Source organism: Lagopus muta, chromosome 15, assembly GCF_023343835.1.
Source record: "Lagopus muta isolate bLagMut1 chromosome 15, bLagMut1 primary, whole genome shotgun sequence".
In the NCBI taxonomy this organism is placed as follows: Eukaryota; Metazoa; Chordata; class Aves; order Galliformes; family Phasianidae; genus Lagopus; species Lagopus muta.
This window is the reverse complement of record NC_064447.1, coordinates 282,724-307,259: the sequence shown is the minus strand read 5'-3', so window position 1 is coordinate 307,259 and position 24,536 is coordinate 282,724. Positions and strand designations below refer to the sequence as shown.

The window sequence follows — 24,536 nt, the reverse complement described above, 5'->3', positions numbered from 1 at the left end:
TTACAGTTAAAAATCTCTACAAGTATATTCAGTAAAAATAGTATAAAAGCAAAATCTACATCATTAAATTGTTTGAGGACTCAATTAGCAAAGAATTTAAGGCACGTGATGATGAAGTAGGAGTTTAAGATGCGTAACAGCAGCTGCTCACACCTTAACTGCAGCACAGTGATTTGTTCTGTCTCATTCCAACCTTGTCAACATGGGTATGTCTGCGTGCTTAAACACTGCAATTTTCATCCACATTAGCCAAGCAGCATTATTTTCATCCTCTGCTGAGAACATGTATTTGACACTGGACTGCCGCAGTTTCATTAACTACAGTTAACTGAGATTCAGATTCAAACCACCAAATTAAAAAGCTTCAAGTTCTCATAGATGGTCTGAGGAACAAATATTTGTTGGAATCATTTCCTGAAGTGCTGGAGCACGTTCCAAGAGAGGTCAAAGCATCTACATTCACGGTGATATCATGAGATTTCTCTTTTAGAAATGCATTTTCCCACTTGAAGTATCCACAACTTCTCTTACTACCTTCACGCCTGCCAACAGGACAACAGAAAAAAGCCTTGCCATGATTTGGACCTGCATTTGACACATAGAGCCTTTTAGCCCTTCGACCACAGTTACACAGAGGGGGAGTTAGTCTTTGATTTTGCACAGCTGTTACAGACTGATTTGTATTGACTGTGGAGCTCAGAACGGCGCGAGATGCTTTGGACAAATTCAAATTTCTCAAAGGTAAGGCATGATCTGAAGACACAGTTTTCTCTTGATAGATAGCAAAAGACTGTTTTTTTGCTGGTGGGAGTGCTGCTGGACTGGTTGGCTTTCTTTTGGGAACCTCAGAAGGAACAGAATAATTTCTCATTAATACTGATTGGGAAGAAATAGCATTTACCTTTGCAGATGGGATCTTAAAGGCAGAAAGATTTGAAGTCTGCCTTTGTACCATTCCTACATTATAGATAGTAGTATCAGGACTTTTGTAAACAATAGATCCAGGAGGTTCTGTGGGTACCAGAGTTTTCCCCAAACTTTGATCACCTGAACTGATCTCAGCCGATTGCTTTGGAATTGTTTTTTCTTCAGACACAGTTAAGATGTCTGTACTTGAGTCCTCCTCAGATTGAACGCAGTCTGAATTTGGTTCAGACTGAGATTTAGGTATTAGAGCTACATCTTCCCAGTCAGCTAGCAGAGACAAGCAATCAGAATGAGTGCCTGTATCCTCACTGGAGGTATTAACTGAGGAGATGGTGGTGGAGACAAGTACTAGTCCTGACCCACACACTGGAGAGCTGTACCTTGCTGCGCTCATGAGATGCCCGCTGTTCAGTCCTTGCTGAATGCCTGGTGACAAAGTACTGTGAGATTGCTGCACGTGTCCAAGAAGAGGAAATCTGTCAGCAGATACTGTGGAAGAGCTTCGGACTTCCTCACGGAAATCAGTCCTTGAGCTGCTGCCAGATACAACATGCATGTCTGGGGCGCAATCACTGCAAGTGGCCCGTTCTGCAGATTGTACGTGGGAATTTACCATAATTCCAGCAGTACCACTGTGGTTTCTCTCTGCCAGAGAGCTTGCCTTGCAAGATCTATCTCTGGATGTTTCAAGGCTGCTGCTACTTCCTGGCAGAGTCTTGTCAGCAGAGTTGGTATTCAGCGTTCTGGAAATTAAGTTCTTCCTAGGACAGGACTAGGAGTCCATTAACAAAAAGAGATTTTGGAAAGTAAATACCCAGAAGCTTTAGGAATCACTGCACAAAACTAACAAGAGTGTCGGCCTAAGGGTATTCTGTTCAGTTCATACTCAAGATTCACCCTTCACCTGTATTTCAGGCTACAAGACTAGTAGAGGAAAGATATGAAATAGTGACCAACCTTATCCAAAGATTTAGTAATCTTCAGCACACACCCATCACAAATCAGCCTCCAAGCAAGACGAGCAGTATTCCGAGAATCATCCAACCCTTCAAAAGTATGGTTATATATTGATATCTTCCTTTTAATCTACTACTGCTGACAGTTCTTATTAGAGGACAAGTAACATTTCCATACACTAGGAAAAGTAACATGTACATATACTTAAGAACTCGTGTAGCTGAATATATAGCCACAACTGTTAAAATCCTTCCTGTTTCGTATTAACTATATCAAAAATTAAAAATAAATATTATGTTTGTATTCTTTCATACTCATAAGCTACTCATGAGCTGTCAGGTAAGACCAAGTTTCCTTATCCCTTCCTCGCTTTCTTTTTCCTTTCATGCCCAAGCAACTCAGAACTTGATATTGTGGAGCACACACACACAAAAGCTCTGGGAGGGAATTCTAAAATTAAGCATGAGAATAAAAATGGCAAACTCTGACCTCTCAGCTGTTTCTACTTGGATGGTTTTATTGACCAGAAGGCTACAGTCTGGACTACCTGGAAATAATATTATATATATTCATATACAGAGAGAGATTCATCAAATCACACTTACCAGAATGTTCCCGTCCAACAAAAGCCAGCCCCAAATCCTGTAAAGCACCGCTCAGCCCTTTAGGTTTTCTGTTATAGAAGGCCTAAGGAGAAACATGCGGCTGGTTAAGATGCAGCAGTTCACAGTGGAGTGAAAAGCACTTCCAAAATATCACCTAAGGAATAATAAATCTCCCACTGCCATTGTGCAAGTCAGATTTCTTCATGTTACTACTGTGATAAATGAGCATCAAAAAGCACGTGCATTACCAACAGCAGATAAGAATGGAAAGAACAATGATTCCTTCCTCTTCCAGTCTTAAACTAATCCACTCTACCTTTGTTCAGCAATCATCCATTTGCACTTCATGCCTTACATCAATAAAGGCCTTAACAGAAAGAACAGCCTTGAAGAATACAATTACAATACATCTTAAGATGCTTAAACTGTTGTATATATATATTTTTAAACTTATGCCTTTGCAATATGTATGTTCCAAGTAAATTAAATAAGGAAAGATAGGACTCCCTGGTTCTCCCCTTGATCACGTTGTTTGACTTTAGAGATCTAAATCTGCTGCCTGAGCTCCAGCACTAGGGACAGGCAAACTCCTGGATCGCTCCTTTGAATGTTTCCTTGGCTGCAACAGAACTCCTGTTTGTGTGTAGACCGAAAAACCAACCAAGAAAAAACCCACCACCATAAAAACAATCTTTCATTTCCTCAGTAGATATCCATTTTCAGTGTTACTAGCACTGCTCTGATCAGTACTAGTACTGTTCTGGTCAGAATACAGTTCCCACACTACGTCCTGATGTAACTGCTGAGCAGACAAGGACCACTACTTTCTAGGTAGCAATGTAAGACAGTAAGAGCACTGTAGGAAAAACAGGGAAGTCCAGGCAGCAAGCAAGCAAAAGATGCCAGGAAAAGAAGAATAGCTCAAAAATTCTCCAACGATTATCAGAAATTTATCTAACAACACGTTACTTCCCTAGCATTATGATTTCTATTAAAATTTACAGTCATAAGGCATGCAGTTTGTTATTTGTGCAACAACACAGAATGAAAGAAGTCGGGTAACTCTAATTACTGGAACACAGTGCTGCCTGGTAGGTGTGATACAATTAGCATCTGAGGTTATAACACAGACCTATGTTCCAGCTTACTGGTTTTTCTCACCCTGTACGTCGCTTTGAGATCAATCCAGGAATTGAAGATGCCAGGTTTCCGCAACTGCTTCCTCTTACATTCGTAGTGCAAGCACACGCCCAGGTCCCAGTCTGCACAGGGAAGACAAGAGCAAGCAAAGAATTAATGTTTCTTTAATCCTAACTTCTGCCAATTGGGCATTATTCTCACCTGAACAAGCCAGAGGTTACCAAACAAGCAAACAAACCAACAGCTGGGCAAGACGGTGCACAGCCACCTACAAATCAGCGGCAGCCCTGCGATGGGGCGGTGAGCACTGCTGCCTTATGGCCATCAGTGCAGGACAGTCCCAAAGCAGGCACAGATAACAGTCCCACCAAGGATTCCTTTTTAATGCGCTCTGCTTTGTGCAATAAGCAAAAGGGAACGTTGCCTACCTGTCCAAGTAACAAAAGCACACATCTTTGTCTCTGGAATGGCATTACTTGGGATTTCTGAGATGAACAGAAATTTCTTCTCCTTCTGTATCTCCTGAAGCCACTTCAAGAATTGTGACAAGCAGATGTGCAGAGGGACTCCTTCGTCAACTTGTTTCTTTGGGCAGCGGATAGAGAAACACCCGCGTCAGTACAGACTGCAATCCGCTGGAGGTTTGGCTGCCTTCGGCCCTTTAAAGGAGCACCGAAAGGTGTAAGTCACAGCGGGATACCTGCGTGACGCCGGTCAGCGCCGTGCAGAACTCGGAGAGCACGGGCTGCTCCTGCGGCTGCACGAAGGCGTGGAACTCGGCCTCGATCCGCCCCGTGGCGGCGTTCAGCAGCACGGCCGGGAACTCAACTGGGACGGAGCACAGCGAGAGCGGCGGGAGGAAAACACCGCGTCCGTGTCAAGTGCGGCACGCGGGCACCCCGCAACACACAAACGCACATCGCACCCCGCAAACATACAAACGCACATCGCACCCCGCACACAGCCGGGCACTCCCGGAGCAGCACTCACTGATCTCGGGGCGGCGTTGCCGTGCGTCCCGCCAGCACGTGGACTCGAAGTCGAGGACGAGCAGGAAGCCGAATCCGGATCGCCACTCCGTCACCCCGCCGCTCCGGCCGCTCCGCGCCATCCCCAGCGATCTGCGGGACGGGGCGGCCTCAGCGCCGGGCCGAGAGGAGACCGCTCCGGCCCGGGGCGGCCCGGGGCGGCCCGGCCCGGCCCAGTGGTATGTGCCGCGGCCCGCACCTGGCCAGCCGCTTCGTAGCCATCTCCGCCGCTTCAAACCGCCCGCGGTCCTGCCCCGCTCCCCGCCCCGCGGCTGCGCACTCCCCGCGCTCTGCGCGCAGGCGCTGTCGGCTCGGCTCGGCTCCTCGGCGAGGCCATGGCGGGTCGGTCCGACCGCGTGAACGGCCGCAAGCGGACCGCGGGACGGGACGCGGAGGGGCTTCGGGCGGGCGGCAAGAGGAGCAGGGCAGCGATGGTGAGCTGTGACAGAACGCGGCACGGCGCGGCTCCTGGCGTCAGCGGCCCCGGGACGGGCGGAGCTCTGCGTGCGGTGCGCCGGCATCGGAGAGCGCCGCGTGTCCGGTCGGGAGGCCCTCGCCGTCCCCGGTACACCCTGCCGCCTTCCGGCTACCCCCAACTCCGTCGGGTCCGGCCGTGGCTCTGAGCCCCCAGGGATGGAGCCCACAGCTCCGGGCAGCAGTGCCAGCGCCTCGCTGCCCTCTGAGGGATTTCCCCCGCATCTCACCTGCATCCGCCTCTTGTAGCTTAGAGTCTTTTCTCCTCGTCCTCTCACTGTCTGCTGCTGTAAAAGGTCGGTCCCCCTCCTGTTCATAAGCTCCCTTTAAGTCCTGGAAGCCCGCAATGAGGTCTCCCTTCAGCCTTCTCCTCTCCATGCTGCACACCCCGGCTCCTCAGCCTGTCTGCACAGCAGAGCTGCTCCAAGCTCCGAGCATCTTCATCACCTGCCCTGGCCCCGCTGCAACAGCTCCCCCCCTTGCTATGCCAGGCCCCAGGCCTGGACGCGGCACTGCAGCTGGGGGCTCCGAGGGCAGAGCAGAGGGGGACAATCCCCTCGCTGCCCGCCGCCCCCCTCTGCTGCTGCAGCCCAGGATGCAGTCGGCCTTTGGGGCTGCGAGCGCACGCTGCTGCCTCACGTCCAGCTCTTCGTCCACCAGAACCCCCGCATCCCTCTGCGCAGGGCTGCTCTCTGTGAGCTCTTCTCCCAGTCTGCACACACCTGGTGCTGCCCCGACCCGAGCACAGCACCCCGCACTGCGCCTTGCTCAGCCTCAGCAGGTTCTCGTGTGCCCCTTCTCCAGCCTGTCCAGGTCCCGCCGGGTGCTGTGTCCAACACAGCAGGGCCATGTCGAAGACCTTACATGAGTCCATGCAATCATCAGTTGTTCTTCCTTTGTCCACCAGTGCTGTTACTGCATTGCAGAAGGTCACCTGATGGGTCAGGTATGATCTGCCCTTGGTGATGTCCTCTTGTTATGTAATAAAATACTATCTTGGAAAATTTTTACTGGTCATGTCAGTTCCGTGGCCGGACAGTCACTGGAGTTCTCCAAGGTAATGTATATGCTTGCCAAAAGGCTTGGGAGAGCTGGTAAATTTGGGATCATGGCTTAACGAACTGCTGTGCTAATTTGTGTGGTTCTGTCCTGTCTCTGACCCTCTCTGCCTGCAGCTCCTTTGGATGCTGTGAAACACTTTTTGCAGCAGGGTCAGTGAATGCCCCAACAGCTGATGCAGTTACACAAAGCAGATGGGTTCTGTCGAAGCACATGTGAGACAGCTGCATGCAGCTCATGTAAATGCAGATGTCTGCATGTGGTGGTCTTTGCAGGACATCTCTGAAGTACCTTACTGAGATGCTAATGGTAACTCTGATGTTGAAATGTGGGCTCAAAAGAAACCTTAATGAATGGAAGAGTTATTTTACATGCTGTTGCTTTTGCCCAAACAGTACATTGTTTTACTGCATAATTCACCTCCTGTTCCACAAATGTGTGTGGTCACATGAAACCTTTCTTTACTGGCATTTTCCTTCTCACAGGAGAAGTCATCTCGCTTGTCTGCAGCGTTGCTTGGTGAGGACTGTGAGATCAGCCCAGAGCAGCTGTACGAGCTTCTACAGTACGCAGCCCTGGGGAAACGCCACAATGCAGCCCAGCCCAGGTACAGCACCTCTGTGCTCAGGAGGCAGCCCTGTGCTGTGCCCCCTGTGCTGTGCGAGCCTCTGAAGGCAGTTGTGCTCTGGAACTCTTACAAGGCCGTACTGACAGCTTGCATTACGTAGATATGGTTCATGTTAGGCTTGGTTGCAGACCAGAATTCTCATAGAAATTCTAGCATTCCATACTTTTGTTTCATGCAGTCACAGAAACAAAATTTGTGGAGCAGCAGCTTCACACACCAAGAAAACAAATTTGCTGTTAAAATGTTAGCACTATACTGTTTTGTGCCAGGTGTATTTGAAGTGTTTTCTCTGGAGTGTTTTGGGAAAGCCGATTTAGTCACTTTGCCTTTTTTCATCTTCTCAGTAACTCTTCTGTTTCCTGCTGAAAGGCTGAGGGGGTATATAGCCTTGGTTGACTCAAGTTTGGTGACATGCAGCGTGTCTTGCAGTAAAGCTACATGCAAAAAACATTTCAGGCTTTCAGTACTGAATAGAAAATGATTTTGTGAATTTTTCATTTTGATGAAGTAATCTTAGTTTGACCAGATTGCATCACTACAGCGGGAGATACTGGTTTGTGTTTGTATTCTGATGCATATAAGTGAGGTATGGTAAGACCTGAACCTATATCTGAGCCAGGAGTGGAGTTCAGGTACAACTCATTCTTTCTCTGTCTCTTGTGTTGTGTCTCTTGTGTTGTGGCTGGCTGAGACAAGCGATACGAGCCTCTTCTCACTGAAGTCACTTGACATTTTTGCCATTGATGGACTTAAAAGCTGGTCTGGCTCCAAGTTTGTTTCTAAGAGTGCATGATGATTGTGTTGCTTTGAGTTTTATGTATTCATTTATTTATTTGTTTTATTGCAGCTGGTGCCATGTTTATCACCAAAGCCGTCTGGCTGGGGTTGTGGTTATTGTTCTGCATGAAATGAGCCAGCTCCACTTCTACAAATTCTATTTACAGTTCAAACACCTCCGAAAAGTGTTCCAGCACGTAAGTCCCTGCACTGCTGTCTACTAAAATTCTTCCAGTGCTGAAGCTGTGCCCTGGTTACTGCTTGCCACTGCTTGCTTGAGACTGTGGCCTTTCCAGCAGGAAGCGGCTGCCTTTGATTGCTCACCAAGTGAATGCGAGCATCTCTCTAGGCTCTGACAGCTCAAGCTGAGGCCAGGGCTGCAGTGTGAGAAACAGATTTTCAAGGCTTAGATCTCTGCAGCCTTACCAGGTGAAATGTCTATGCTGTGGCATTTCAGTCCTCAATGCTTCTGACTTCTTCAGGCTGCCTGGGAGATTAAAAATACCTCTGCTGATTTGAAATATGCTCTTGGGTGTGAGTGAGGAGAATCTTAATAGAGTTATGCTGTTCCCTTCCCACTGATTGAAAAATCTGTGTGTGCTCTATGTCAAGTTTCTCCCATTTATTTCAAGATTATTAAGAGTCATTTTAATTTTCTGAGCTGCAAGCAAAATCAAGAAAGGAGGGAGGGGAGGAAGGAGAAAAGGGAAAGAGGGAGGGAAAGAAGGAAGGGAAGGGGAGGGAAAGGGAAAGGGAAAGGGAAGAGTGCTTTGATCTAGCATAGTTCCCCAAACTGCAGCAAATGCAAAATCATGGAAAGTCTGGAACTGCTTTAGGTCCTTATCAGTGTAGGACTGGGATTTGTGTTCTTAATCACATCAGTGAAGGCAAAGTTTTCTCCTTGTAACATACAATTCTATACTGTGTGTCATGAGAACAGATTTCTTCAAATTTTCCTCAGAAAATGCCAAATATACTTCCTTTCTGTCCTTCCTTCTCTAACTTGGAGTGGACTGGCGATAAAGAGGCATCTTATATGCTTGACATTTCTGCTGTGTTTCCAAGTCTCTAACACATCTCTGTTTTCAGAGATTCACGTTACCACCCCCTTCAGCTAACTTCCTAACCAGTCTGTGTGGTGAAGGAGCGAACCCGAATCCTCAAGGCACTGCACAAGGTACCTCACTTGGCTTTGAGTTCTCTCTTTCAGTTGCAGCAATTCATTTTCAGGAGTAATTTAATATCTTTGCACCCTGTGCAATCCTAGCATGCTGCTATAGTAAAAAGAAAAAGTGTAATGGCTTATGCCAAGAGTCTACTTACACTGACTACTTCAGGAACTCTCTGGGGTTTATTGTAACAAGTAAACGCAAAAAGCAGATTTTCTTTTGACAAGTTTAGTAGAAAATTCTGATGCTTCATTACCCCTTTTGTGATTATTTTATTGTAAGATATGTCCGTTATTTTTTAGTTATACTGAGCTGCAAATGAAGGTAAAGAACAGGTGTGTTGACAACTGATACCCTATTTTTACACTCTTTATAGAGGTAACTGTAATCCAACAGGCATGTAAAAAATCTGCAAAACTACCATGAGAAAGAACTTCACTGAAATTGTTAGAAGTGTAACACAAAGATCTTGAATTCAAGTCCTAAGTGGGAGATTAAGCAGCTGTTACTTTCACTGTAATGAGAGTCCTGTAGCACCCTGTCTGTAAGCCTGACGCGCTGTCACAGAGCTGAGACATCAGGTACAGTTTTCTAGAAGTGCAGCCTGCAGAGGATCACCTACAAAATAGTAAAGTTTATACAGTTGTGGATCGTGATGTCAGTTCAGTGCTTGCTTCTAGAGCCACACTTACAGCACATTTTCTGTGAATAATACTTTGGGGAAATAAATTTGTAGAGAAAGTAGAAAGAAGAGAGAGCTGCTTTTTGTGGCTTACATGAGATAACAAATGACTGTACTGTCGTGCTTCACAGGAAGGTGTCCCCTCTGTTCAGCTGAGAGGAATGTGAGATAGATTTGGAGTACAGTCGGCTCACAAGCTGCTAGCAGTGTCAGTAGCTGTGCTGGGAGTAGATTTAAGTGTCCTGATAAACTTGTATGCCAGTGTATATTAAGTATCCTGATATATGTACAGTGGTGTAGCCTTTGAATGTGCCTATTTGTGCAGACTGCAAGTAAGGAGTGCTGTCTGATCCTGACAGACCATTCTGTACATTCCAGGCTTGATTTCCACTGGTGTTGAATGTGTCCCTGAAAGCTCAGGCTTGCAATGTGATCCCATCATCCGGAAATATGGCAGAGAAAAACGAGGCCTCACGAGCTATACTCTAACTTTGGAAGAGCTGAAAAAGAACGATTATCCCATGAGAGGTTGGTTTTCTGAGGTTTTCGTTGGTATGATTTTTTTTTTAATTTTGAAAATGAATGAGATTTTTGGTGATGTATGTTGTATGATAACTATTAGAAGAAAGAGGTCTGTGTCTTAAATGTGTCTTTTCATTTTAGATTCACCAGGATGTAAGGGTTATATGTACACAGAGTGTGATCTTCAGAGGACAGACAGCAGCCCCCTCTTCGGTCTGGATTGTGAAATGGTAACAGTAAATGTGTGATCCTGCAAAGCATAGTCAAGCAGCCAAGCTCTTATTGGCTGTTCCAAATCAAACCAAGCACCCTGTGCATTTATTAAACCACTTCTGACGTATCTGCTTACAGTCCATTCTTTGATGGTACCAGTGCTAATGCAGCCATGGAAAGGACTCAGTGGTTCTGGAGACATCAGCAAAGTTATCTTTGTCCTGAGCAGTGCAGCAGAGAGCTCAGTTCTGTGCTGGCTCCTACAGCAGCATCTGGATCTGCTATTGACAGTGCTGTAGTCACTCCTGAGGTTTTTGTTTACAGTTCCCTGCCTTTGCCCTCCCCAGGGTTTGGGAGTGCAAAGATGTCTCTGTCCCACGTCTTTTCTGTAGCCATCACAGTTCTGTGGCAGCATCTTTGAGTGACTAATGATGTGGTCTGGGGTCTGCTTTTAAATTGCATTTTCTTCTTAGGTGAAGACACTGTCAATGGCAGCTCTGCACTGCAGAGTGCAAACTGATTCTGTGAATTCAGCATTTCCCTGTAGAGGTTTTCTTTGTGTTAAGCTTGGCTGTGTGTTTGATGTGTTTAGGGCAGGCGTTTACCACTTGAAATGAAGCATGGTATGGTATGAAAGCTGCAAGTGGTGGATCTCCGAGTAAAGTGATTTGTAGTGACACTGCCTGTAGTCAAAGCTAAGGAATCCGAATGGCAGCATCAGCCGATCCAGTGCCTGCCTCTGCTTTGTTCTAACAGTGCCTGACTGCAAGAGGGAATGAAGTCACTCGTGTCTCTTTGGTGGATGCAGAGGGGCAGTGCCTTATGAATGAGCTAGTCAAACCAGAAAGTGTGATAGTGAACTACTGCACCAGGTGACTTCCATTAAAGTTTCTTATCGTCATCTTTTAAGACCTGCAGCCCTTTCAGATCAAGCCTTCTATACAGTCTGTCAGAACACTTTGGTGTGCATGCTCTCACAGTGGTGTCTTGCATTTCACTCACTGTTAAGAATGCAGTTTGTGCTACGTGGTTAGAATAACCAGCATTGTGTATATGCTGCTACAGAGCATCTGCTTGTCAGCTAGGCATTGTCATTCTGCAGTGCTGTAGGAAAAGTTCTTCAATAAGTAAATTATCACCGTACAGGCTATTTTTCAGGGCTGGATATAAAAAAGGACACAGGGTGAGTAAGTTACAGGATTGTAAATCAGCTTTCTCTGCTCCGTAGCTAAGTTTGCATATCGGTAGATAGAGAATAGCATAGGTCATCTGCTTGCTCACAGCTCTAGGGCTGGGCTCATTACAACTGCAGCAGACCAAACTCAAACCATCTCTTCTCCAAGTCTTGGCTTGGATTTACGCAGGAGATGAGGTGCCTGTTTACTCAGGTTGTGTGAAGCACCTCCTTGCATAACAGCCTTGTAGGATTTTGTTACCTGTGTTATCTGATGCTGAGAACTGCATTGCTTAATAAGTCATGCTTGAGAGGACACAAACAGATGTGGCAGCACAGCAGCTTAATATCTGTGCATCCTCTGGTGGATTCCTCTTGGAATATGCCCGCAGAGAAAGCAGTAAATAGCATTCTGTCATAAGTTATGCTGGATTCATATTTTGCATGCCCTGCTCGTGATGTTCTCCAGTAAATGCTGTTGCTAATGCATTGCTTGTACCTCATCTAATTTCTGTTTTGAAGATACTCGGGAGTCACAAGGAAAATGCTGCTTCCAGTGAAAACAAGATTGCCAGACATACAAACCAGACTGAAAAAGATACTTCCCCATGATGCAGTATTGGTGGGTCATTCTCTAAATGCTGATCTTCAGGCTTTGCAAGTGAGTGTTTATCCCAACCCTGCGATACTCATTTCAGACGTAAAAGGTCCAAACAGTTCTTTTTATTAGTGTACACTTGTTAATTGCTTTTCATTATGCATAGCCTTATGTTTGTAAGGATTTGAAAGAGAGAGACTGCTCTTACATATATGAAACTTGCTATCTGCTCTTCTCAACCCAAAAGGAAGGGAGGAATCTGATTAGACAGGGATACATGTGCAAAGGAAGCATTACTGTCTGCTGCTTCTGGGTGCTTCTGACATCTCTGTCATGGGAAGAACCAAAGTCCTTACTATATTTAATTAAGCCAACGTAAAATCCCTGAATCTTTCTAATCCAACGTTGGTCTTCCCAGCAAAGTGTTAGAAAAGAGATTTGGGCCTGTTTCATTATTACCATCTGTTTTGTCGTTACCAATTATTTGTCAGTGAGAAACTGGCAACTGAAATGAAAGGGCACAGATAACAATGGAGTTATTGCCCAATTCTCTGACTGCTGTTCTTAAATTAAACTGGTGATATTTCCTTTCTTCCAGATGATCCATCCCAGTGTTATTGATACTTCATTACTTTTTGCCAGAAATGAAGGCCGAAGATTTAAGCTAAAATTTCTAGCCAAAGCTGTTTTAGGGTAAGATTATGACAGCATTGTCATGGGAACTATTTGAACAGTTGTGGGTCATAGGGTCCTGCTTTTCCAACAGTAGCAACAGAGTATTTTTTTCCACTAAAACTCAAAGGAACAAGCAAATGAACACAGTAATGAAGAATTTACTGTTTCCTTGAAACATTAAGCAGCACAACAATTTGGCCTGGTTTTGAGCAAAGATGCTTGGCACAACCAAGTTCTTGTTTGTATGTGAACCACAAAACCAGCTTTACTGCAGCTGTATAGTGTATGCTGTACAGCAGATGCACTCTGGCTCACACAAATGATATTTGTTGCAGCTATCCAGAAAGAAATGCTAATTTAGGTAAGTATGATGTACTGACTTAATCATATCCCTTCCAATGCCAACTATCATAGCATGTCTTAGCAGTGCAGTGCTCACAACTCAGCTCCAAACTTCCCAGAGCTGGAGGTTACCTCCTTGCCTGTGTGCAAATTGTGAGTTCAGTCATTGATCAAGGGAGAAAATGGAGAATGATCGTAGAATTATTATGCTGCACTGCTTCTTTCAAACCCTGTGAACAGTGTTTTGCTCAATATGGCAGAAAGGTTTCTTGCAGTAACTTTGGGAAATATTTAGCGAAAATGCTGCTGCACAGAATTGAAATGGTTTTTAGAGAGGAAAGCTGTTTTGCTGAAAAGGATCCCGTTTCGAAAAAAAAAGATGTTAATTAGTATGGAAAAGTAGGTAACCTGCCTGTACATTTAATTTTGATGCCCTAGGAAGGAGATCCAGTGCCAACAGAGGCTTGGTCACGATCCTGCAGAAGATGCTAGAGCTGCATTGGAATTGGCTCAGTTCTTTATTAAGAAAGGACCAGCAAAGGTATCTGTGTCTCATCTCCTGAATGGCAGAGCATGCAAATTGTCGTGCTTACGATGAATAAACACTCTTGCCCGTTCTTTTACTGAGGAAATGAAGCTGTGGTATAAGCCTTGGTTGTGGTAGCTTACTTCCAGCCTGTATCTTGGTATCTCAGTAACTTGGAACATCACCAGTACTCAGACACTGCCGTGAATCAGCACTGCTGCTGACCTCTTACAGGGGCATTGGGAAGAGAAAGATTCTGACACTCACAGCCTGTGGGACAGCCTGTCTTTTTCTCAGTGAAACAAGTGAGGGACCTTCTATGTTTTGGCACCGATTCAAGATGCCAATTATGAGTCTTAAATCTTTTTCTTGCATTGCTGGTTTTTGAGAACACTTTTTGGATGTGCTTGCTGGATGGTGCTTAAATACTGCTTGCTTGAAAATGACAACAGAAAATATTAAGGCAAAAGATGAATGCCTGTGTTTCTCCACTGCTGTGGAATGTGGCCAGGTAACTCATGGAGCAAGCACATGGTTGGTGGTTAGTTACAATTAACAGAGATGAAAGCCAACTGCTCATCTTCTTTCCACAAGGTAGCAGAACTAAACTTGGAAATGTTGCTGGCAGCTGAAAGGCAGACTGAAGTCTCACCAAACAAATCTGTGATGCAGCCACAGCAGTGTGGGGTCCAGAAGCAGCTGAATGATCCTCCACACTTATCCAAACCATGGTAACAAGATTCTCAGAGATGCATATTTTTTCCTTTGATTGAATCCTCAGTGAAATGAAAGACTTGTCCTGTTTTTGGAAGGCTTCCAGTATCTTCAGAGGGAGACACTGAATTGTAGAGTAGCACTAACACGTTTTCAGAAGTTACATCTTAAATTTCGGACGCATTTTCAGGACTTCTGAGGACGAAAACATTCTTTAAAATATCTTTAATGAACTGTATCATTTTTCAATAATGGGCACTTCTTGAAAGCTTTTAACTCACCACATTGACAACTACTGTAATGTGCAGGTTTTTTTTTCTCTCTCTGCTAGTTTTCTGGCCTGCTTGCAGGGGATGGGCCAGAAGCCCCTCCTTTTGGGTAGACAGGAACTGGACTCTTCTGGCCTTTGTCGGAGTGACCTCAGCACTTCCAACAAACAGGTGAATGGACACAGAGTGGGTTGGTCTGAGCAAGCATCCAAGCTGTTAAAAGTTCTTCTTGTCCTGAGGCGGTGGGTGGGTCATGTTTTAAAAAGCTGACTGACAGTACTTTCAGTAAGGGTGTTAGCTAACCAGCTTAGCTGAATAACCTAACTAGGTTAGCTGAATCCACTTGAACATTGAAAAATAAGCTTTGATCCTCTGTCACTATCTCATGACTCGCTAGAGAATAATTTCTGCTGGAGGTTTTCCTTAGACAGTGATGAGAATTAGAGGTGGGAATTAAGGTCAGGAGCTCTGCTTCAGGTTTGCTGCAATACAGTTACCTCTTTGAACTTCATACTCTTTTTCCTTCCAGATTCTTCAGAGAGCCTTGGAAGATGTTCCCCTCTCCACATTCAGTATAATTCAGTTCAGTTTGGATCCAGAGTATGTTGCATCTCACCGTCTTGCTGGATTTTGTGAAAAGGTAGTCATTTTTTTTTGAGTGTGAACTGTCCTCAATGTTGAGCTTGGGAAGACCCATGATGTATCTGGTGGAAGCGGATAGTTTCCTTGCTTTGTGAAGTTGCTTCTCTAATCTGTGTTCTTACAGGTGAGAAACAAGCTGACTGACATGCTGACAATTTACGCAGGTCCTTTTGAAGAAGACTTTTGCCTGAAGTCTGTGAAAAAAGAATTTGGAAGGTGTGGGCCGATCAGATCCCTCACAGTGGTGACTGAAACGTACCAGGTGAGGAGCACTAGCAGCATTCAGTGTGCTGACAGGCAGTGAAGTCAAGAGTAATCTCTTGGAAAGCTATAGATTACAACCACTTAAATACCAGTTATTCTGGTGATTTTTGGGGAGCGGGGTGTGAGGGGGACAGTTCTCAGTACACGTGAAAGCTGCTGCAGACATTGACAAGAATGAACACAGCTGATATGGTACAATGTTGCTGTCCAAGCTGCAGGGCTTTAACCGTGTGTTGATAATGCTGAGATGATTTTTGTCCCCCTCAACAGAGCTGGTATACCAAGGCCTGTAATGGCAGAAGAAGGTTGTTTTTAATAGTTGAGCTAATTGAAGGTTGTTTTTAGTAGTTGCGGTATCTAGAGTGTTACCTGTATCACCCACTTGAAGCCTTTATGTGCCATTTAAAACAGAAAAGAACCCTGAGACCTGACTTGTAAAAGGGGAGGGCTAATATCTGCTATTCATAAACCTGAGGTATCCTGTCCTTTTGTTTCGAGCCATATGTCTGTATCCAGTACAGCGTGCTGGAAGCTGCCCAGCTTGCTGTGGAAAGCCTAAATGGAGCTGAGGTAGCAGGATCGTGCATTAAGGTAAGCAAAGTAAATAGCAAAAGCCTAAATTACATTTAGGAATATGGGCCAGCGTGAGTCTTTTAAAATCTACGTAGTGCATAGAGTGTGGGTGGATCTTGGCTGGCTGTGCTGCCACCAGCTCCCAAGGCAACTTACGCTTTGGTCTCGTTTCCTTTCTGTTGGACAGCAGAAAGGTGTTAGGAAGCACCCTGAGTTGGCAACTCCACCTTTAAAATGGAGAGTGAGTTGCTGGGTGTTGAAATGCTGAATAAGCAGAATGGGGTTCTTATTTGTCTAGTGTTCTTGCACTGCAAACATGATCTTTTCCTTTTTCATGACTCATTAAGCTATCCTTCACTAGTTACATTTTTCAAGGAAAGGGAAATAGCTAACAGAGTTTTGATAGTGAAACAAAATCGTTTAAAACAGCAGCTTAGAAGACAGAGTTGCCTTGGCTGATGTGTTGCATTTGTTCCTCACTTCACTTCAGGTTCAGAGACCCATCACTGCTGCTACACTGGACTGTGATGTTCTGATAAGGGAACTGGAACTGGATATAGAAAACGAAGGTGTGATTTATGTGGCAGGAATAAAGAAGTCATTAACAGAGACAGATTTGCAAGAAGAATTCAGTCTGTTGAAAGACCTGGAAACTCTTTTCCTGCCAAAGGATCTCCAGAGTGGAAAGCACAGCACCTGCTGTTTTCTCAGTAAGTAGCTTTGCAGTGCAGTCTGCTTATTTCCTTCATGCAAGCTTGTTCAGCAGCTCTTGGAAATATGATGGAAACTCACGTGTGCTCCAAGTGCCACTATTTAAAATACTCCAATGAAAGCATGCCTGGCTGCTCTGCACTTCACACCGACTAGTGATCCCTTCTAGAAAGTCAGGAGAACAACTGGATGAGTGTTGTTGTATTTATCTGACGCTTCAGTAGTCTGACACTTGCCTGAAGCAAGATAGGATCTGCTCACTGGAGTGATTTAGTTTCTCATCTTCCTCCTGCTCCACCTTTAGCCTTGCCCTGCAGGTGCCAAAGAACAGGGAACAAGAAGTGTTAAATCACAATCCCTTTCTCTTTGTTTTTCAGAATTCCAGAAATCGCGAAGTGCGGCAGATGCCCTGGAAGCTATAAATGGCTGGGCTGTGAGGGGCAGCACGCTCAGAAGTAGGCACGCTCTTGCTTCAGGTCACCTCTGGAGATGGATTTGGCAAATGAATCACAGCAGTGAAAAGCAAAGAGGAAACAGTTTAAGTGAGAAGATGGCACCACTGTCTGACTCTGTGAGTTTAAGGCTATGCTGGCTTGTTACTGTTCATCAGTGTGAAGGTGAATAACACCGAACCACGTACTGCCCTGGGAGCCAGGATGCCATGTGTCCATGCACAGGGCAGTGAGTGATGTTACACGGCGGCTGGAGCCTACCACCTGAGAGCTAACTAAGCAGTGCACAGGTGTAGGAAATGGTACAGAAGTCAGAGAGAGAAGTGGATTGTGTCGTAGTGTTGCAGGCAAGAACAGGTCTGGTCTGCTTGTAGCTGTCCCTTTTACTGGAGGAAGTTGTAGTGCCATCTGAGTAGAGCATGCAGCTCTCCTTGCAGCTGAGCTGGTGCACTTCCAAATGCCAGCTGTAACAGTCACTGTTTCCTTACCTGCTCAGTCCCTGACGCTGCCCCAGCTCAGTCTCCTCATAAAACATTTCTAAATGTGATCATTACATACCTGCAGAAGAATGGGTCATTGTAATACTTGTATTCTGTTGTGCAGGAGCAGGATGTAAAGAAAAAGGTGAAGAAGTTAGACCACCATATAAAAAAGCTTTATAGAAGTCTGCAGGATAACACCTTGTGCGTTGTTCTCTTTCCTGGAATGAACAGGTAACTTACTGCCTCATGCTTTTATTTTCATCTTCATTAAAAAGGAAACAAAAGCGTGATAAAAGGCCCAAGAAGCTGTTGTATTGTCTGACTTTCATATGAGGCTAATAAAACTGATCAGTAAATTCTTCTCATAAGCCATGCTCCAGATTAGCAGGGGTGAAATCCAGAGCGTTAATTAATTGCACGGGTTTTCTGGTTGGATGAAACCCCTGGTGGACATTTTGTCGCTGTTTCGAAGCTGATACAGTTTTGCAATTGTCTTGACACACAAGCAAGCTTTCTGTGTGTCAAACTGAATCGGGCTGAGGTTCTGCAGCAGCCAGGTTTTTGGTTGTTGGGTTTTTGTGTGTTTGATTGTTTTCAAACCACCTAACAAAGCAGTACAGCCCAGCCACAATCTAATAGGTGTCTCGTGGTAGCTGGACTAGAAAGTGTAAATCTTTCCCAAGCAAGGCCATAGTGACTGGCTGTGTCTCCACTCGGTCGCACATCTACCCCTGCTTGTCTGTAGTTCCCTTTAACAAAAGCTGCATTGACAGAGAAGCAGGGGGACAGGGCAGCACCTCTCTCGCTGTGGGCAGCCAGCCCTGCCACTCTTACCTGCAGAGCTTCCTGAGGAGTGGCAGCGTGATGCTGTGTTATCTTGTGGACCACTGCTCCTGGAAGAGTGAAGCATCCTGAGCCAAGAGTCTGTTTGTGCTCAGTGCCCATGACAAACCATTTCAGTATGCACACATGCTGCTCTTGGCATGATTTGCTGTAATTGTCCAGTTTCTAGTAGCTGCTTAGCAAGTTTGTTCCAAAACACTTAGTTTTTAAGAAAAGATCATTTAGCTGGTTGCCCATCACTTCAAAGAATAATAGCAGGCAAAGTGAGACAGCAGCAGTTTCTACCTCATTAGAGCGGTGCTGATTGCACATACGGATTCTCACACAAGCTTGTTATCAAATCCTGCCTACATGTAACAGCCATATTCAGGACTGTTGGGAAGAAGGGAGTGCCATCCCAAGCTTGGGAGAGTTTTCATGCCAAGTGAGGTTCCCAAATTACTGTTTCCCAGGGGACTGATAAACTTCTTGTTCAAAAAGAATAACAAAAGTTGTTGGATGGAAAATAATACATGCAGTTTTCCAATCTGCTTAACTGGGGGGTTGCAGGCTTCTCTCTGCTAGAGCAGCTAGCTTGTATGCATCAAGGCTGCCCTGAGCAGAAATAACATCTCTTGTTTATGTTGCAGCGTTCATGGATCACAGTCCGGCCTTGGTCTGATGGGAATAAAAGATGACGGAGGGAGCAGTGCTTGTTAAGCTGCCAAATTTTTAATCAGTCTTTTGTAAAGATCTTTGTAGTTATTTTAAACATTGATGTCTTTGTAAAGAGCCCTTGCTGTAGGAACAATGGGCTTTCACACTGTATCTTCTATAAATTCTAAAAATAAAAGCTATTCAAAACATCTTAAAAGCACGAAGCCTTTTCCGTTCGTGCTTCTGGCTGTGGCATTTTTCCCTGGCACTGAATTCAGCAAATGCTTTGGAAGAGCGGAGGGCAGTGCAGGGAGGTCCTGTAAAACCCCATCACTGTGATGGAATTCAGTGAGTTGTTTCCATGTGGGGCACTGCTGAACCGCAGGGCTGCCTTCACTGCAGCACTGTGCCGTACCTGCAGCAGCTGCTCAGCAGCTCCACGCTCCCTGTTCCAGCTGTGCCAGCTCCCAAAACAGTCACGGCCTCCTTTCTGGAAAAGCACTGTACTTCATGGAAAGGAGGAATTGGTGATTCATACCTCTTGGACAATCTCTTTTCTCCCACACCCCTTAGGAAACAAAAGATTGCAACTTGGCTGCAGTGGGAAGGGCAAGGGCTGTTTGTTTGGGCCATCTCAGCACGCAGCTGCAGAAACTACTCACCGTGTTTTTGGTGGGGAGCTGTAAGTGCAGAGTTGCTGCAGCAGCCAGCCCTGACCAGCAGTAGTGTGAGATGAGGTACAGCCTGGCATCAGCTCTGAGCTCTGCACACCTGGAACCAAAGGTTGCTTCACCACCTCTTATCAACAGACTGAACTACAACAATGCCCAGAAAAAGCTTGGGGCATTGAGGAAAAAAAAAAAAAAAGGGAAATGTTTGTTTCCAAGTTTGAAAGTGAGACCAAGAGTTTCTTAGTATGAATTGAAATATGCTGAGATAACTTTGAAATAGTTACTGTCCCAGAAATGATGAAATGCAGTCGGCAGGAGACGTCACCTCCTCCTGCATCCCTGCCCAGATCCCCATGCCCACCTCCCAGGCTGAGCTGACGGAGCAGGAACTGCAGCAAAGAGCGATGGCAGGGAAAGGGCACTGCAGCTCAGCCCATGGCAGTGCCAGGCAGCGTGCACAATGGTGCTCACTTCAGGTTTTTTCATACCTATAGCTTAAAGCCTCCAAAATTCCTCAAATGAAGTATCTTATTAAGCGAGATGAATGCAGCCATTAATTTCTTTTGTTTTAGAAAGGTCCTGTATCCACGCCCGGTGAGCTCGGCGGCCCTCTTCAAACTGGGATAACCACTGAGCCCTCTGTCACTGCTGCTACAAAACCGGACGGCAGTCTGACCGTCCATGCAGTGCTGCTGCGGGGAACGGCGATTGCCCGTGCTGCCACACTCGTCCCTGCACACAGCCCCTCTTCTGTGAGGCTGCCCACATCCAGCACCTTGCACATACCTCGCGCACTACAAATCTGTGCAAGTAAACCAGGCCATTTTAATCCCAATGCACTTAAGAACAGGGTAGGCACCTCCCTGCACGGGTTTAGTAAGCAGCAAGGATTCCTGCTTGGGAAGCGGATAACAAATAAAAGTAGCGAGAGTCCTAGTTACAGTCATTAAAAAATAATTAATTTTTCCCCTTTTAATTGAAAATGTAAAAAGGACTGCAGGTTTAAATAAAACATTTTGTACAAAGCTTCACAAAAAAGTGAACACCAAAGTGTCATTATATAAACACGACAAATGACTCATTTGTTCATAACGCACAGAGCAACGTGCAAGTTCCCTCTCCCAGGGACTGGGTTTCTCTGGCCATCCCCTCCCTCAGACCTTACGGATGGAGACCCGTCAGCTCTGAACATTTGCAAAGCTACAGTACTCAGGATACAGAGTGACTACAGGCAATACTTTTTTGGCGGTGATGGGGTTTCAGGGCTTTTTTTCTGTTTTTCTTAGCGGGTGTGTCGACGCTTCAATATACAGAAGTAAACAATCTCACAGGTGAATGAATGGCAACTTGGATTAGAAAAAGCACCAAAATATTTAATATACATCTGGCACAAACTTCACAAGATGTCAGTAATGGACAGACTGATGCTTTGCTTATAAGTAAAGAGAAACCTTAATGCTTTTCTTCCAAAAGGGACTGAGCATTGCACTCAGGGTTGCTATCAAGTAACAACCTTCTCATCACAACCTACGTGCACTGTGCCTCAGACTGCACATTCTGTGGGACGCTGTTTCCATTCTGTTCCAGACAATAACGGTGAGCAAGACAACACAAGAGAAGTATTTGTAAAGCAACCAAGCAGATAAGACTCAGTATAGAAACATCACCTCAAACTTTTCCCACTTTTTCTCCAGATCATGGCTTCACACTTGGCCACATCCTCGAAAAGATATCCAGCATGAAACGGAATTTACTGCAGCCTTTTCAAGCATTACAACTCCGCAGCACTCGTGATGGTGCCGGCTGGAGGAGGAAGTGTGGTTCTGCTCCACGACAATACATTCATCATTTCCTGCGGCGAGAAAACTGGAGAAAACAGACGTCGTGTCTGCTGGTAAGTCCGAAAAGCAAGGATTACTCCTGATACGGAGAATGGTAGATTTGATCCCAAGTGCCCTTGAGGGCTTACTGAGGAGACTGGTAGCTAGCAGTGTTCACATACAGTTCAGTGGAAGCTGCACAAAGGTGTGATGCTTCCACTGTTTTCTTACAGTTATTCACTTCTCTGGGAGTATACACTACCAAAACACATTCTTTCCATACAGGGTGATGTGGCCACGCCAGGGCTGAGCTCTACGACAAGTGTCTGTGCTGCAAGCTGCAGATCTCCAGGCTGGCTGTCAGTGCTCCCTCCCCCTCCACACAGCTGCAGCAACGCGGGCTCACTTTGTGCCCCAGGTCGGCTGGGATGGAGCCCAGCAGTGCAGGGTGAGAACCTCATCCTGCAGTCCATCCATCTCTCTTGCAACTCCAGATAATGGACAACTCGCAGCATGAGGCCTTCCCACCACCCCCGGTGGCCCATTTCCTTTCTGAGGGCCCATTTCAACTTACTGATAAGAAAGAATGCATATTTTTAAGATAAACTTGACTAAAGAGCCACTCCTGAGGCACAGGGACAGCTCCATCGGCAACATTCAAGCGTGCTGCCCCAGCCGCAGCCAACCCAAAGCCCAAGGAGAATCTGCAAGCAAGAAGCAAGAGCATTGCAGACAAATGTGTTTTTTCTTTGTGTAGAATGCATGTCATCTAGAAAGAGATTTTATCTTCAGGATGCAACTATGCAAAGATAGAAGCTTTCTAAGAACAGAAAAGGAGAACCTCCCAGCATCTCCAGCGTGCTTGAGCACTCTCAGCTCTGCTTTAAGCATAAGGCGTTCATCCTGAGCAGACACTGAGCACAGGGAGGAAGCAGCAGCTGTGCAGCCCTTTCACAGCCTTCACTTTTTGTTGCACAGCTCAAGATGGAACAAAGTACGGAACATGTAAGAAATACACTCATAGCACTGCATCAGGTGGGTTCCTGATGCTTTTCAAGAGCAAATGAAAGGGCCAGACGGTCCCTTCTTGGGGAGCAGCTGCTCCATCTCCCATTCATTGTGGCCTGAAGTGGAAAGACAAGGTGCGATGCTGAAAGGCCCTGAGCTAGTCGGGAGCAGCTCCACTCACCGCTGCGCTCTGGAACTCACATGTCCCTTACCAGCTTGGCTTTGCTCCATTCCAAAGGGTCGACTGCATGCAGACCAAAAGCAGGATACCAAAAAGTATGGTAAATAGGTAACACTTAACATGGGTCAATTAAAAAGTGTACATTACTTATCCAGGCATCATAGCCTGGGAGAGGATGATCAACTTGAACTACTCAAGTCTGACAAGAGGTAGAGATACCTACGTACTTCATGGTGAAGGAATTATGGCCTTCCTTCTTACAATCTCATGTATTTCACTTTAACTGAAGATATAAACCAAAGATACAATCTTTGATAATCCAGAGAAAAAAAATTAACACCAGTGTCTCTACACACAACAGAAATAAGCACTTATCTTTTACTACTTGTTTGAAAAAAAACAAAAGCCTTCAAAGTTTGTGTTTTGCTGTATATTAAACACTGAAGAGTTTTCAGTTTCAGGCTAAGCATCTTCCTTTTCAGTATGAAAGGGGAAGTTCACACGCACACGTTTCAAGCAGAGGGAGCTCAAAGAATCAGGCGCCCAACTGATTCCTGCCACAAGGGCCACGTCGCAGAACACAGGGCTGCAAGACCCAGACCTCCACAGTGCCTGTTCTCTTACAGTGAGTAGGAACGGCACAGCCTCAGCCAGCACACTGAGTCAGATCCGAGGCAGACAGTAACCACATGGTGTTTAATTCTGCTTGTTTGTTTGGGGTTATTTTTTGGAAACAAGGCTTAGAACCGTAAGGAAGATGCTCATGTCAGCAGTGGGTGCACAGAAGCAGAAGGTGAGACAGGACCTCAGGGGGCCTCAGGGCTCTGATGGCCACAGCAACAGTTGGGACAAACCCATAGCTTAACCCATAACAAGGCTGTAATTCTCCATACAGAATAGCACCAGCAGCAAATAAACACACAGCTCCACATTCAGTTTCCATTAAGTTACTCATCAAGTTTGATGGCCAACTCTGGGTGAAATCTTTCAAATCTGCACTTGAATCAATCCACTGACAGTCTTTGACCCAAAATCACACCCGCAGGAGAAGCTGGCACCACTGAGCCAAGCTGCCAAGGCACTGCAGTAACACTGCACAGTGCCCAGTGCACAAGTTGCACTTCTTTGTGTATAAGCGAAGGCAATAAAATGCCACAGATCACATTCCCAGTAAATTCCTACAATGATCTGTATAGTTATCTGTAGTTATCCCAAGCTGCAGCAGATTCACTTCATGCATTAAGATTTCTAATGCATACTCTAAGAAAAAAAACTAAACAGATCCAATGGTTTTGACAACTTGATCTGCGTCACTGCTCGATCCAGTCCCGTGGCCATTGAAGACAGATTATATGGAGAGTGGAAAGCATTGCACCTCTTCCACAAGTACTCACAGTTTAACCACTAGGCAAGCACATTTTCAGAGGCCCCAATATTGCTGCAGACTTTGCAGAAGTGCATCTGAAGCAGCACTCTAGTGGCACAGAAAGGCAGTGCTGCTGGGGGTAGGAGCACCAAGTACCAGCACTGCTATAGAAGAGCTGCCCCATAACCACAGCTCCTGCTGCAGGAGTTCACAGCAGACACAGGTCTGGCTTGCACCCTGTAACTGCCCCGTAAGCACCAAGGCCAGACTGAAACCAACAGCACTCTGCCAAGCCCACCTGTGGGCAGTTTTCCTTGTGCGCTGAAAGCACAGGACAGTATTCACTGACAGCTGCATGCCTGCCTCCCAGAGAAAATACTGTTCCTTCCACTATGCTCAATGCTGCTG

At 45.7% G+C, this 24,536-nt stretch overlaps 2 protein-coding genes across 4 annotated transcripts; one reads left to right on the top strand and one right to left on the bottom strand.

Moving 5' to 3' along the window:
- Window positions 1-27: 27 nt before the first annotated feature.
- On the bottom strand, window positions 28-6,764 carry ERI2 (ERI1 exoribonuclease family member 2). 2 transcript variants are annotated; one of them, XM_048962431.1, is made up of 8 exons: window positions 5,362-6,764; window positions 4,620-4,750; window positions 4,330-4,457; window positions 4,058-4,214; window positions 3,651-3,751; window positions 2,490-2,571; window positions 1,885-1,973; window positions 28-1,699 (listed from the first exon to the last, which is right to left on the bottom strand). In XM_048962431.1, exons 2-8 carry the CDS (start codon window positions 4,738-4,740, stop codon window positions 365-367), a joined length of 2,013 nt encoding a protein of 670 aa, XP_048818388.1. In that variant the 5' UTR covers window positions 4,741-4,750; window positions 5,362-6,764; the 3' UTR covers window positions 28-364. The 2 variants fall into 2 exon arrangements, with proteins under 2 accessions (XP_048818388.1, XP_048818387.1); XM_048962430.1 differs by lacking the exon at window positions 5,362-6,764 and adding an exon at window positions 4,857-4,925.
- On the top strand, window positions 4,957-23,915 carry REXO5 (RNA exonuclease 5). Of its 2 annotated transcripts, XR_007380135.1 has the most exons (20): window positions 4,957-5,091; window positions 6,676-6,797; window positions 7,666-7,792; window positions 8,685-8,772; window positions 9,825-9,974; window positions 10,110-10,198; window positions 10,938-11,053; window positions 11,878-12,016; window positions 12,552-12,646; window positions 13,409-13,511; window positions 14,091-14,227; window positions 14,542-14,650; window positions 15,009-15,119; window positions 15,246-15,383; window positions 15,884-15,976; window positions 16,449-16,668; window positions 17,047-17,240; window positions 17,725-17,834; window positions 19,076-21,647; window positions 21,859-23,915. XR_007380135.1 is itself a non-coding variant. In XM_048962429.1 (19 exons), the coding sequence occupies exons 1-19, from the start codon at window positions 4,993-4,995 to the stop codon at window positions 19,143-19,145; spliced, it is 2,310 nt and encodes a 769-aa protein (XP_048818386.1). In that variant the 5' UTR covers window positions 4,957-4,992; the 3' UTR covers window positions 19,146-23,915. The 2 variants fall into 2 exon arrangements, 1 of the variants encoding a protein (XP_048818386.1); XM_048962429.1 differs by having other exon boundaries at window positions 19,076-23,915.
- Window positions 23,916-24,536: the final 621 nt, after the last annotated feature.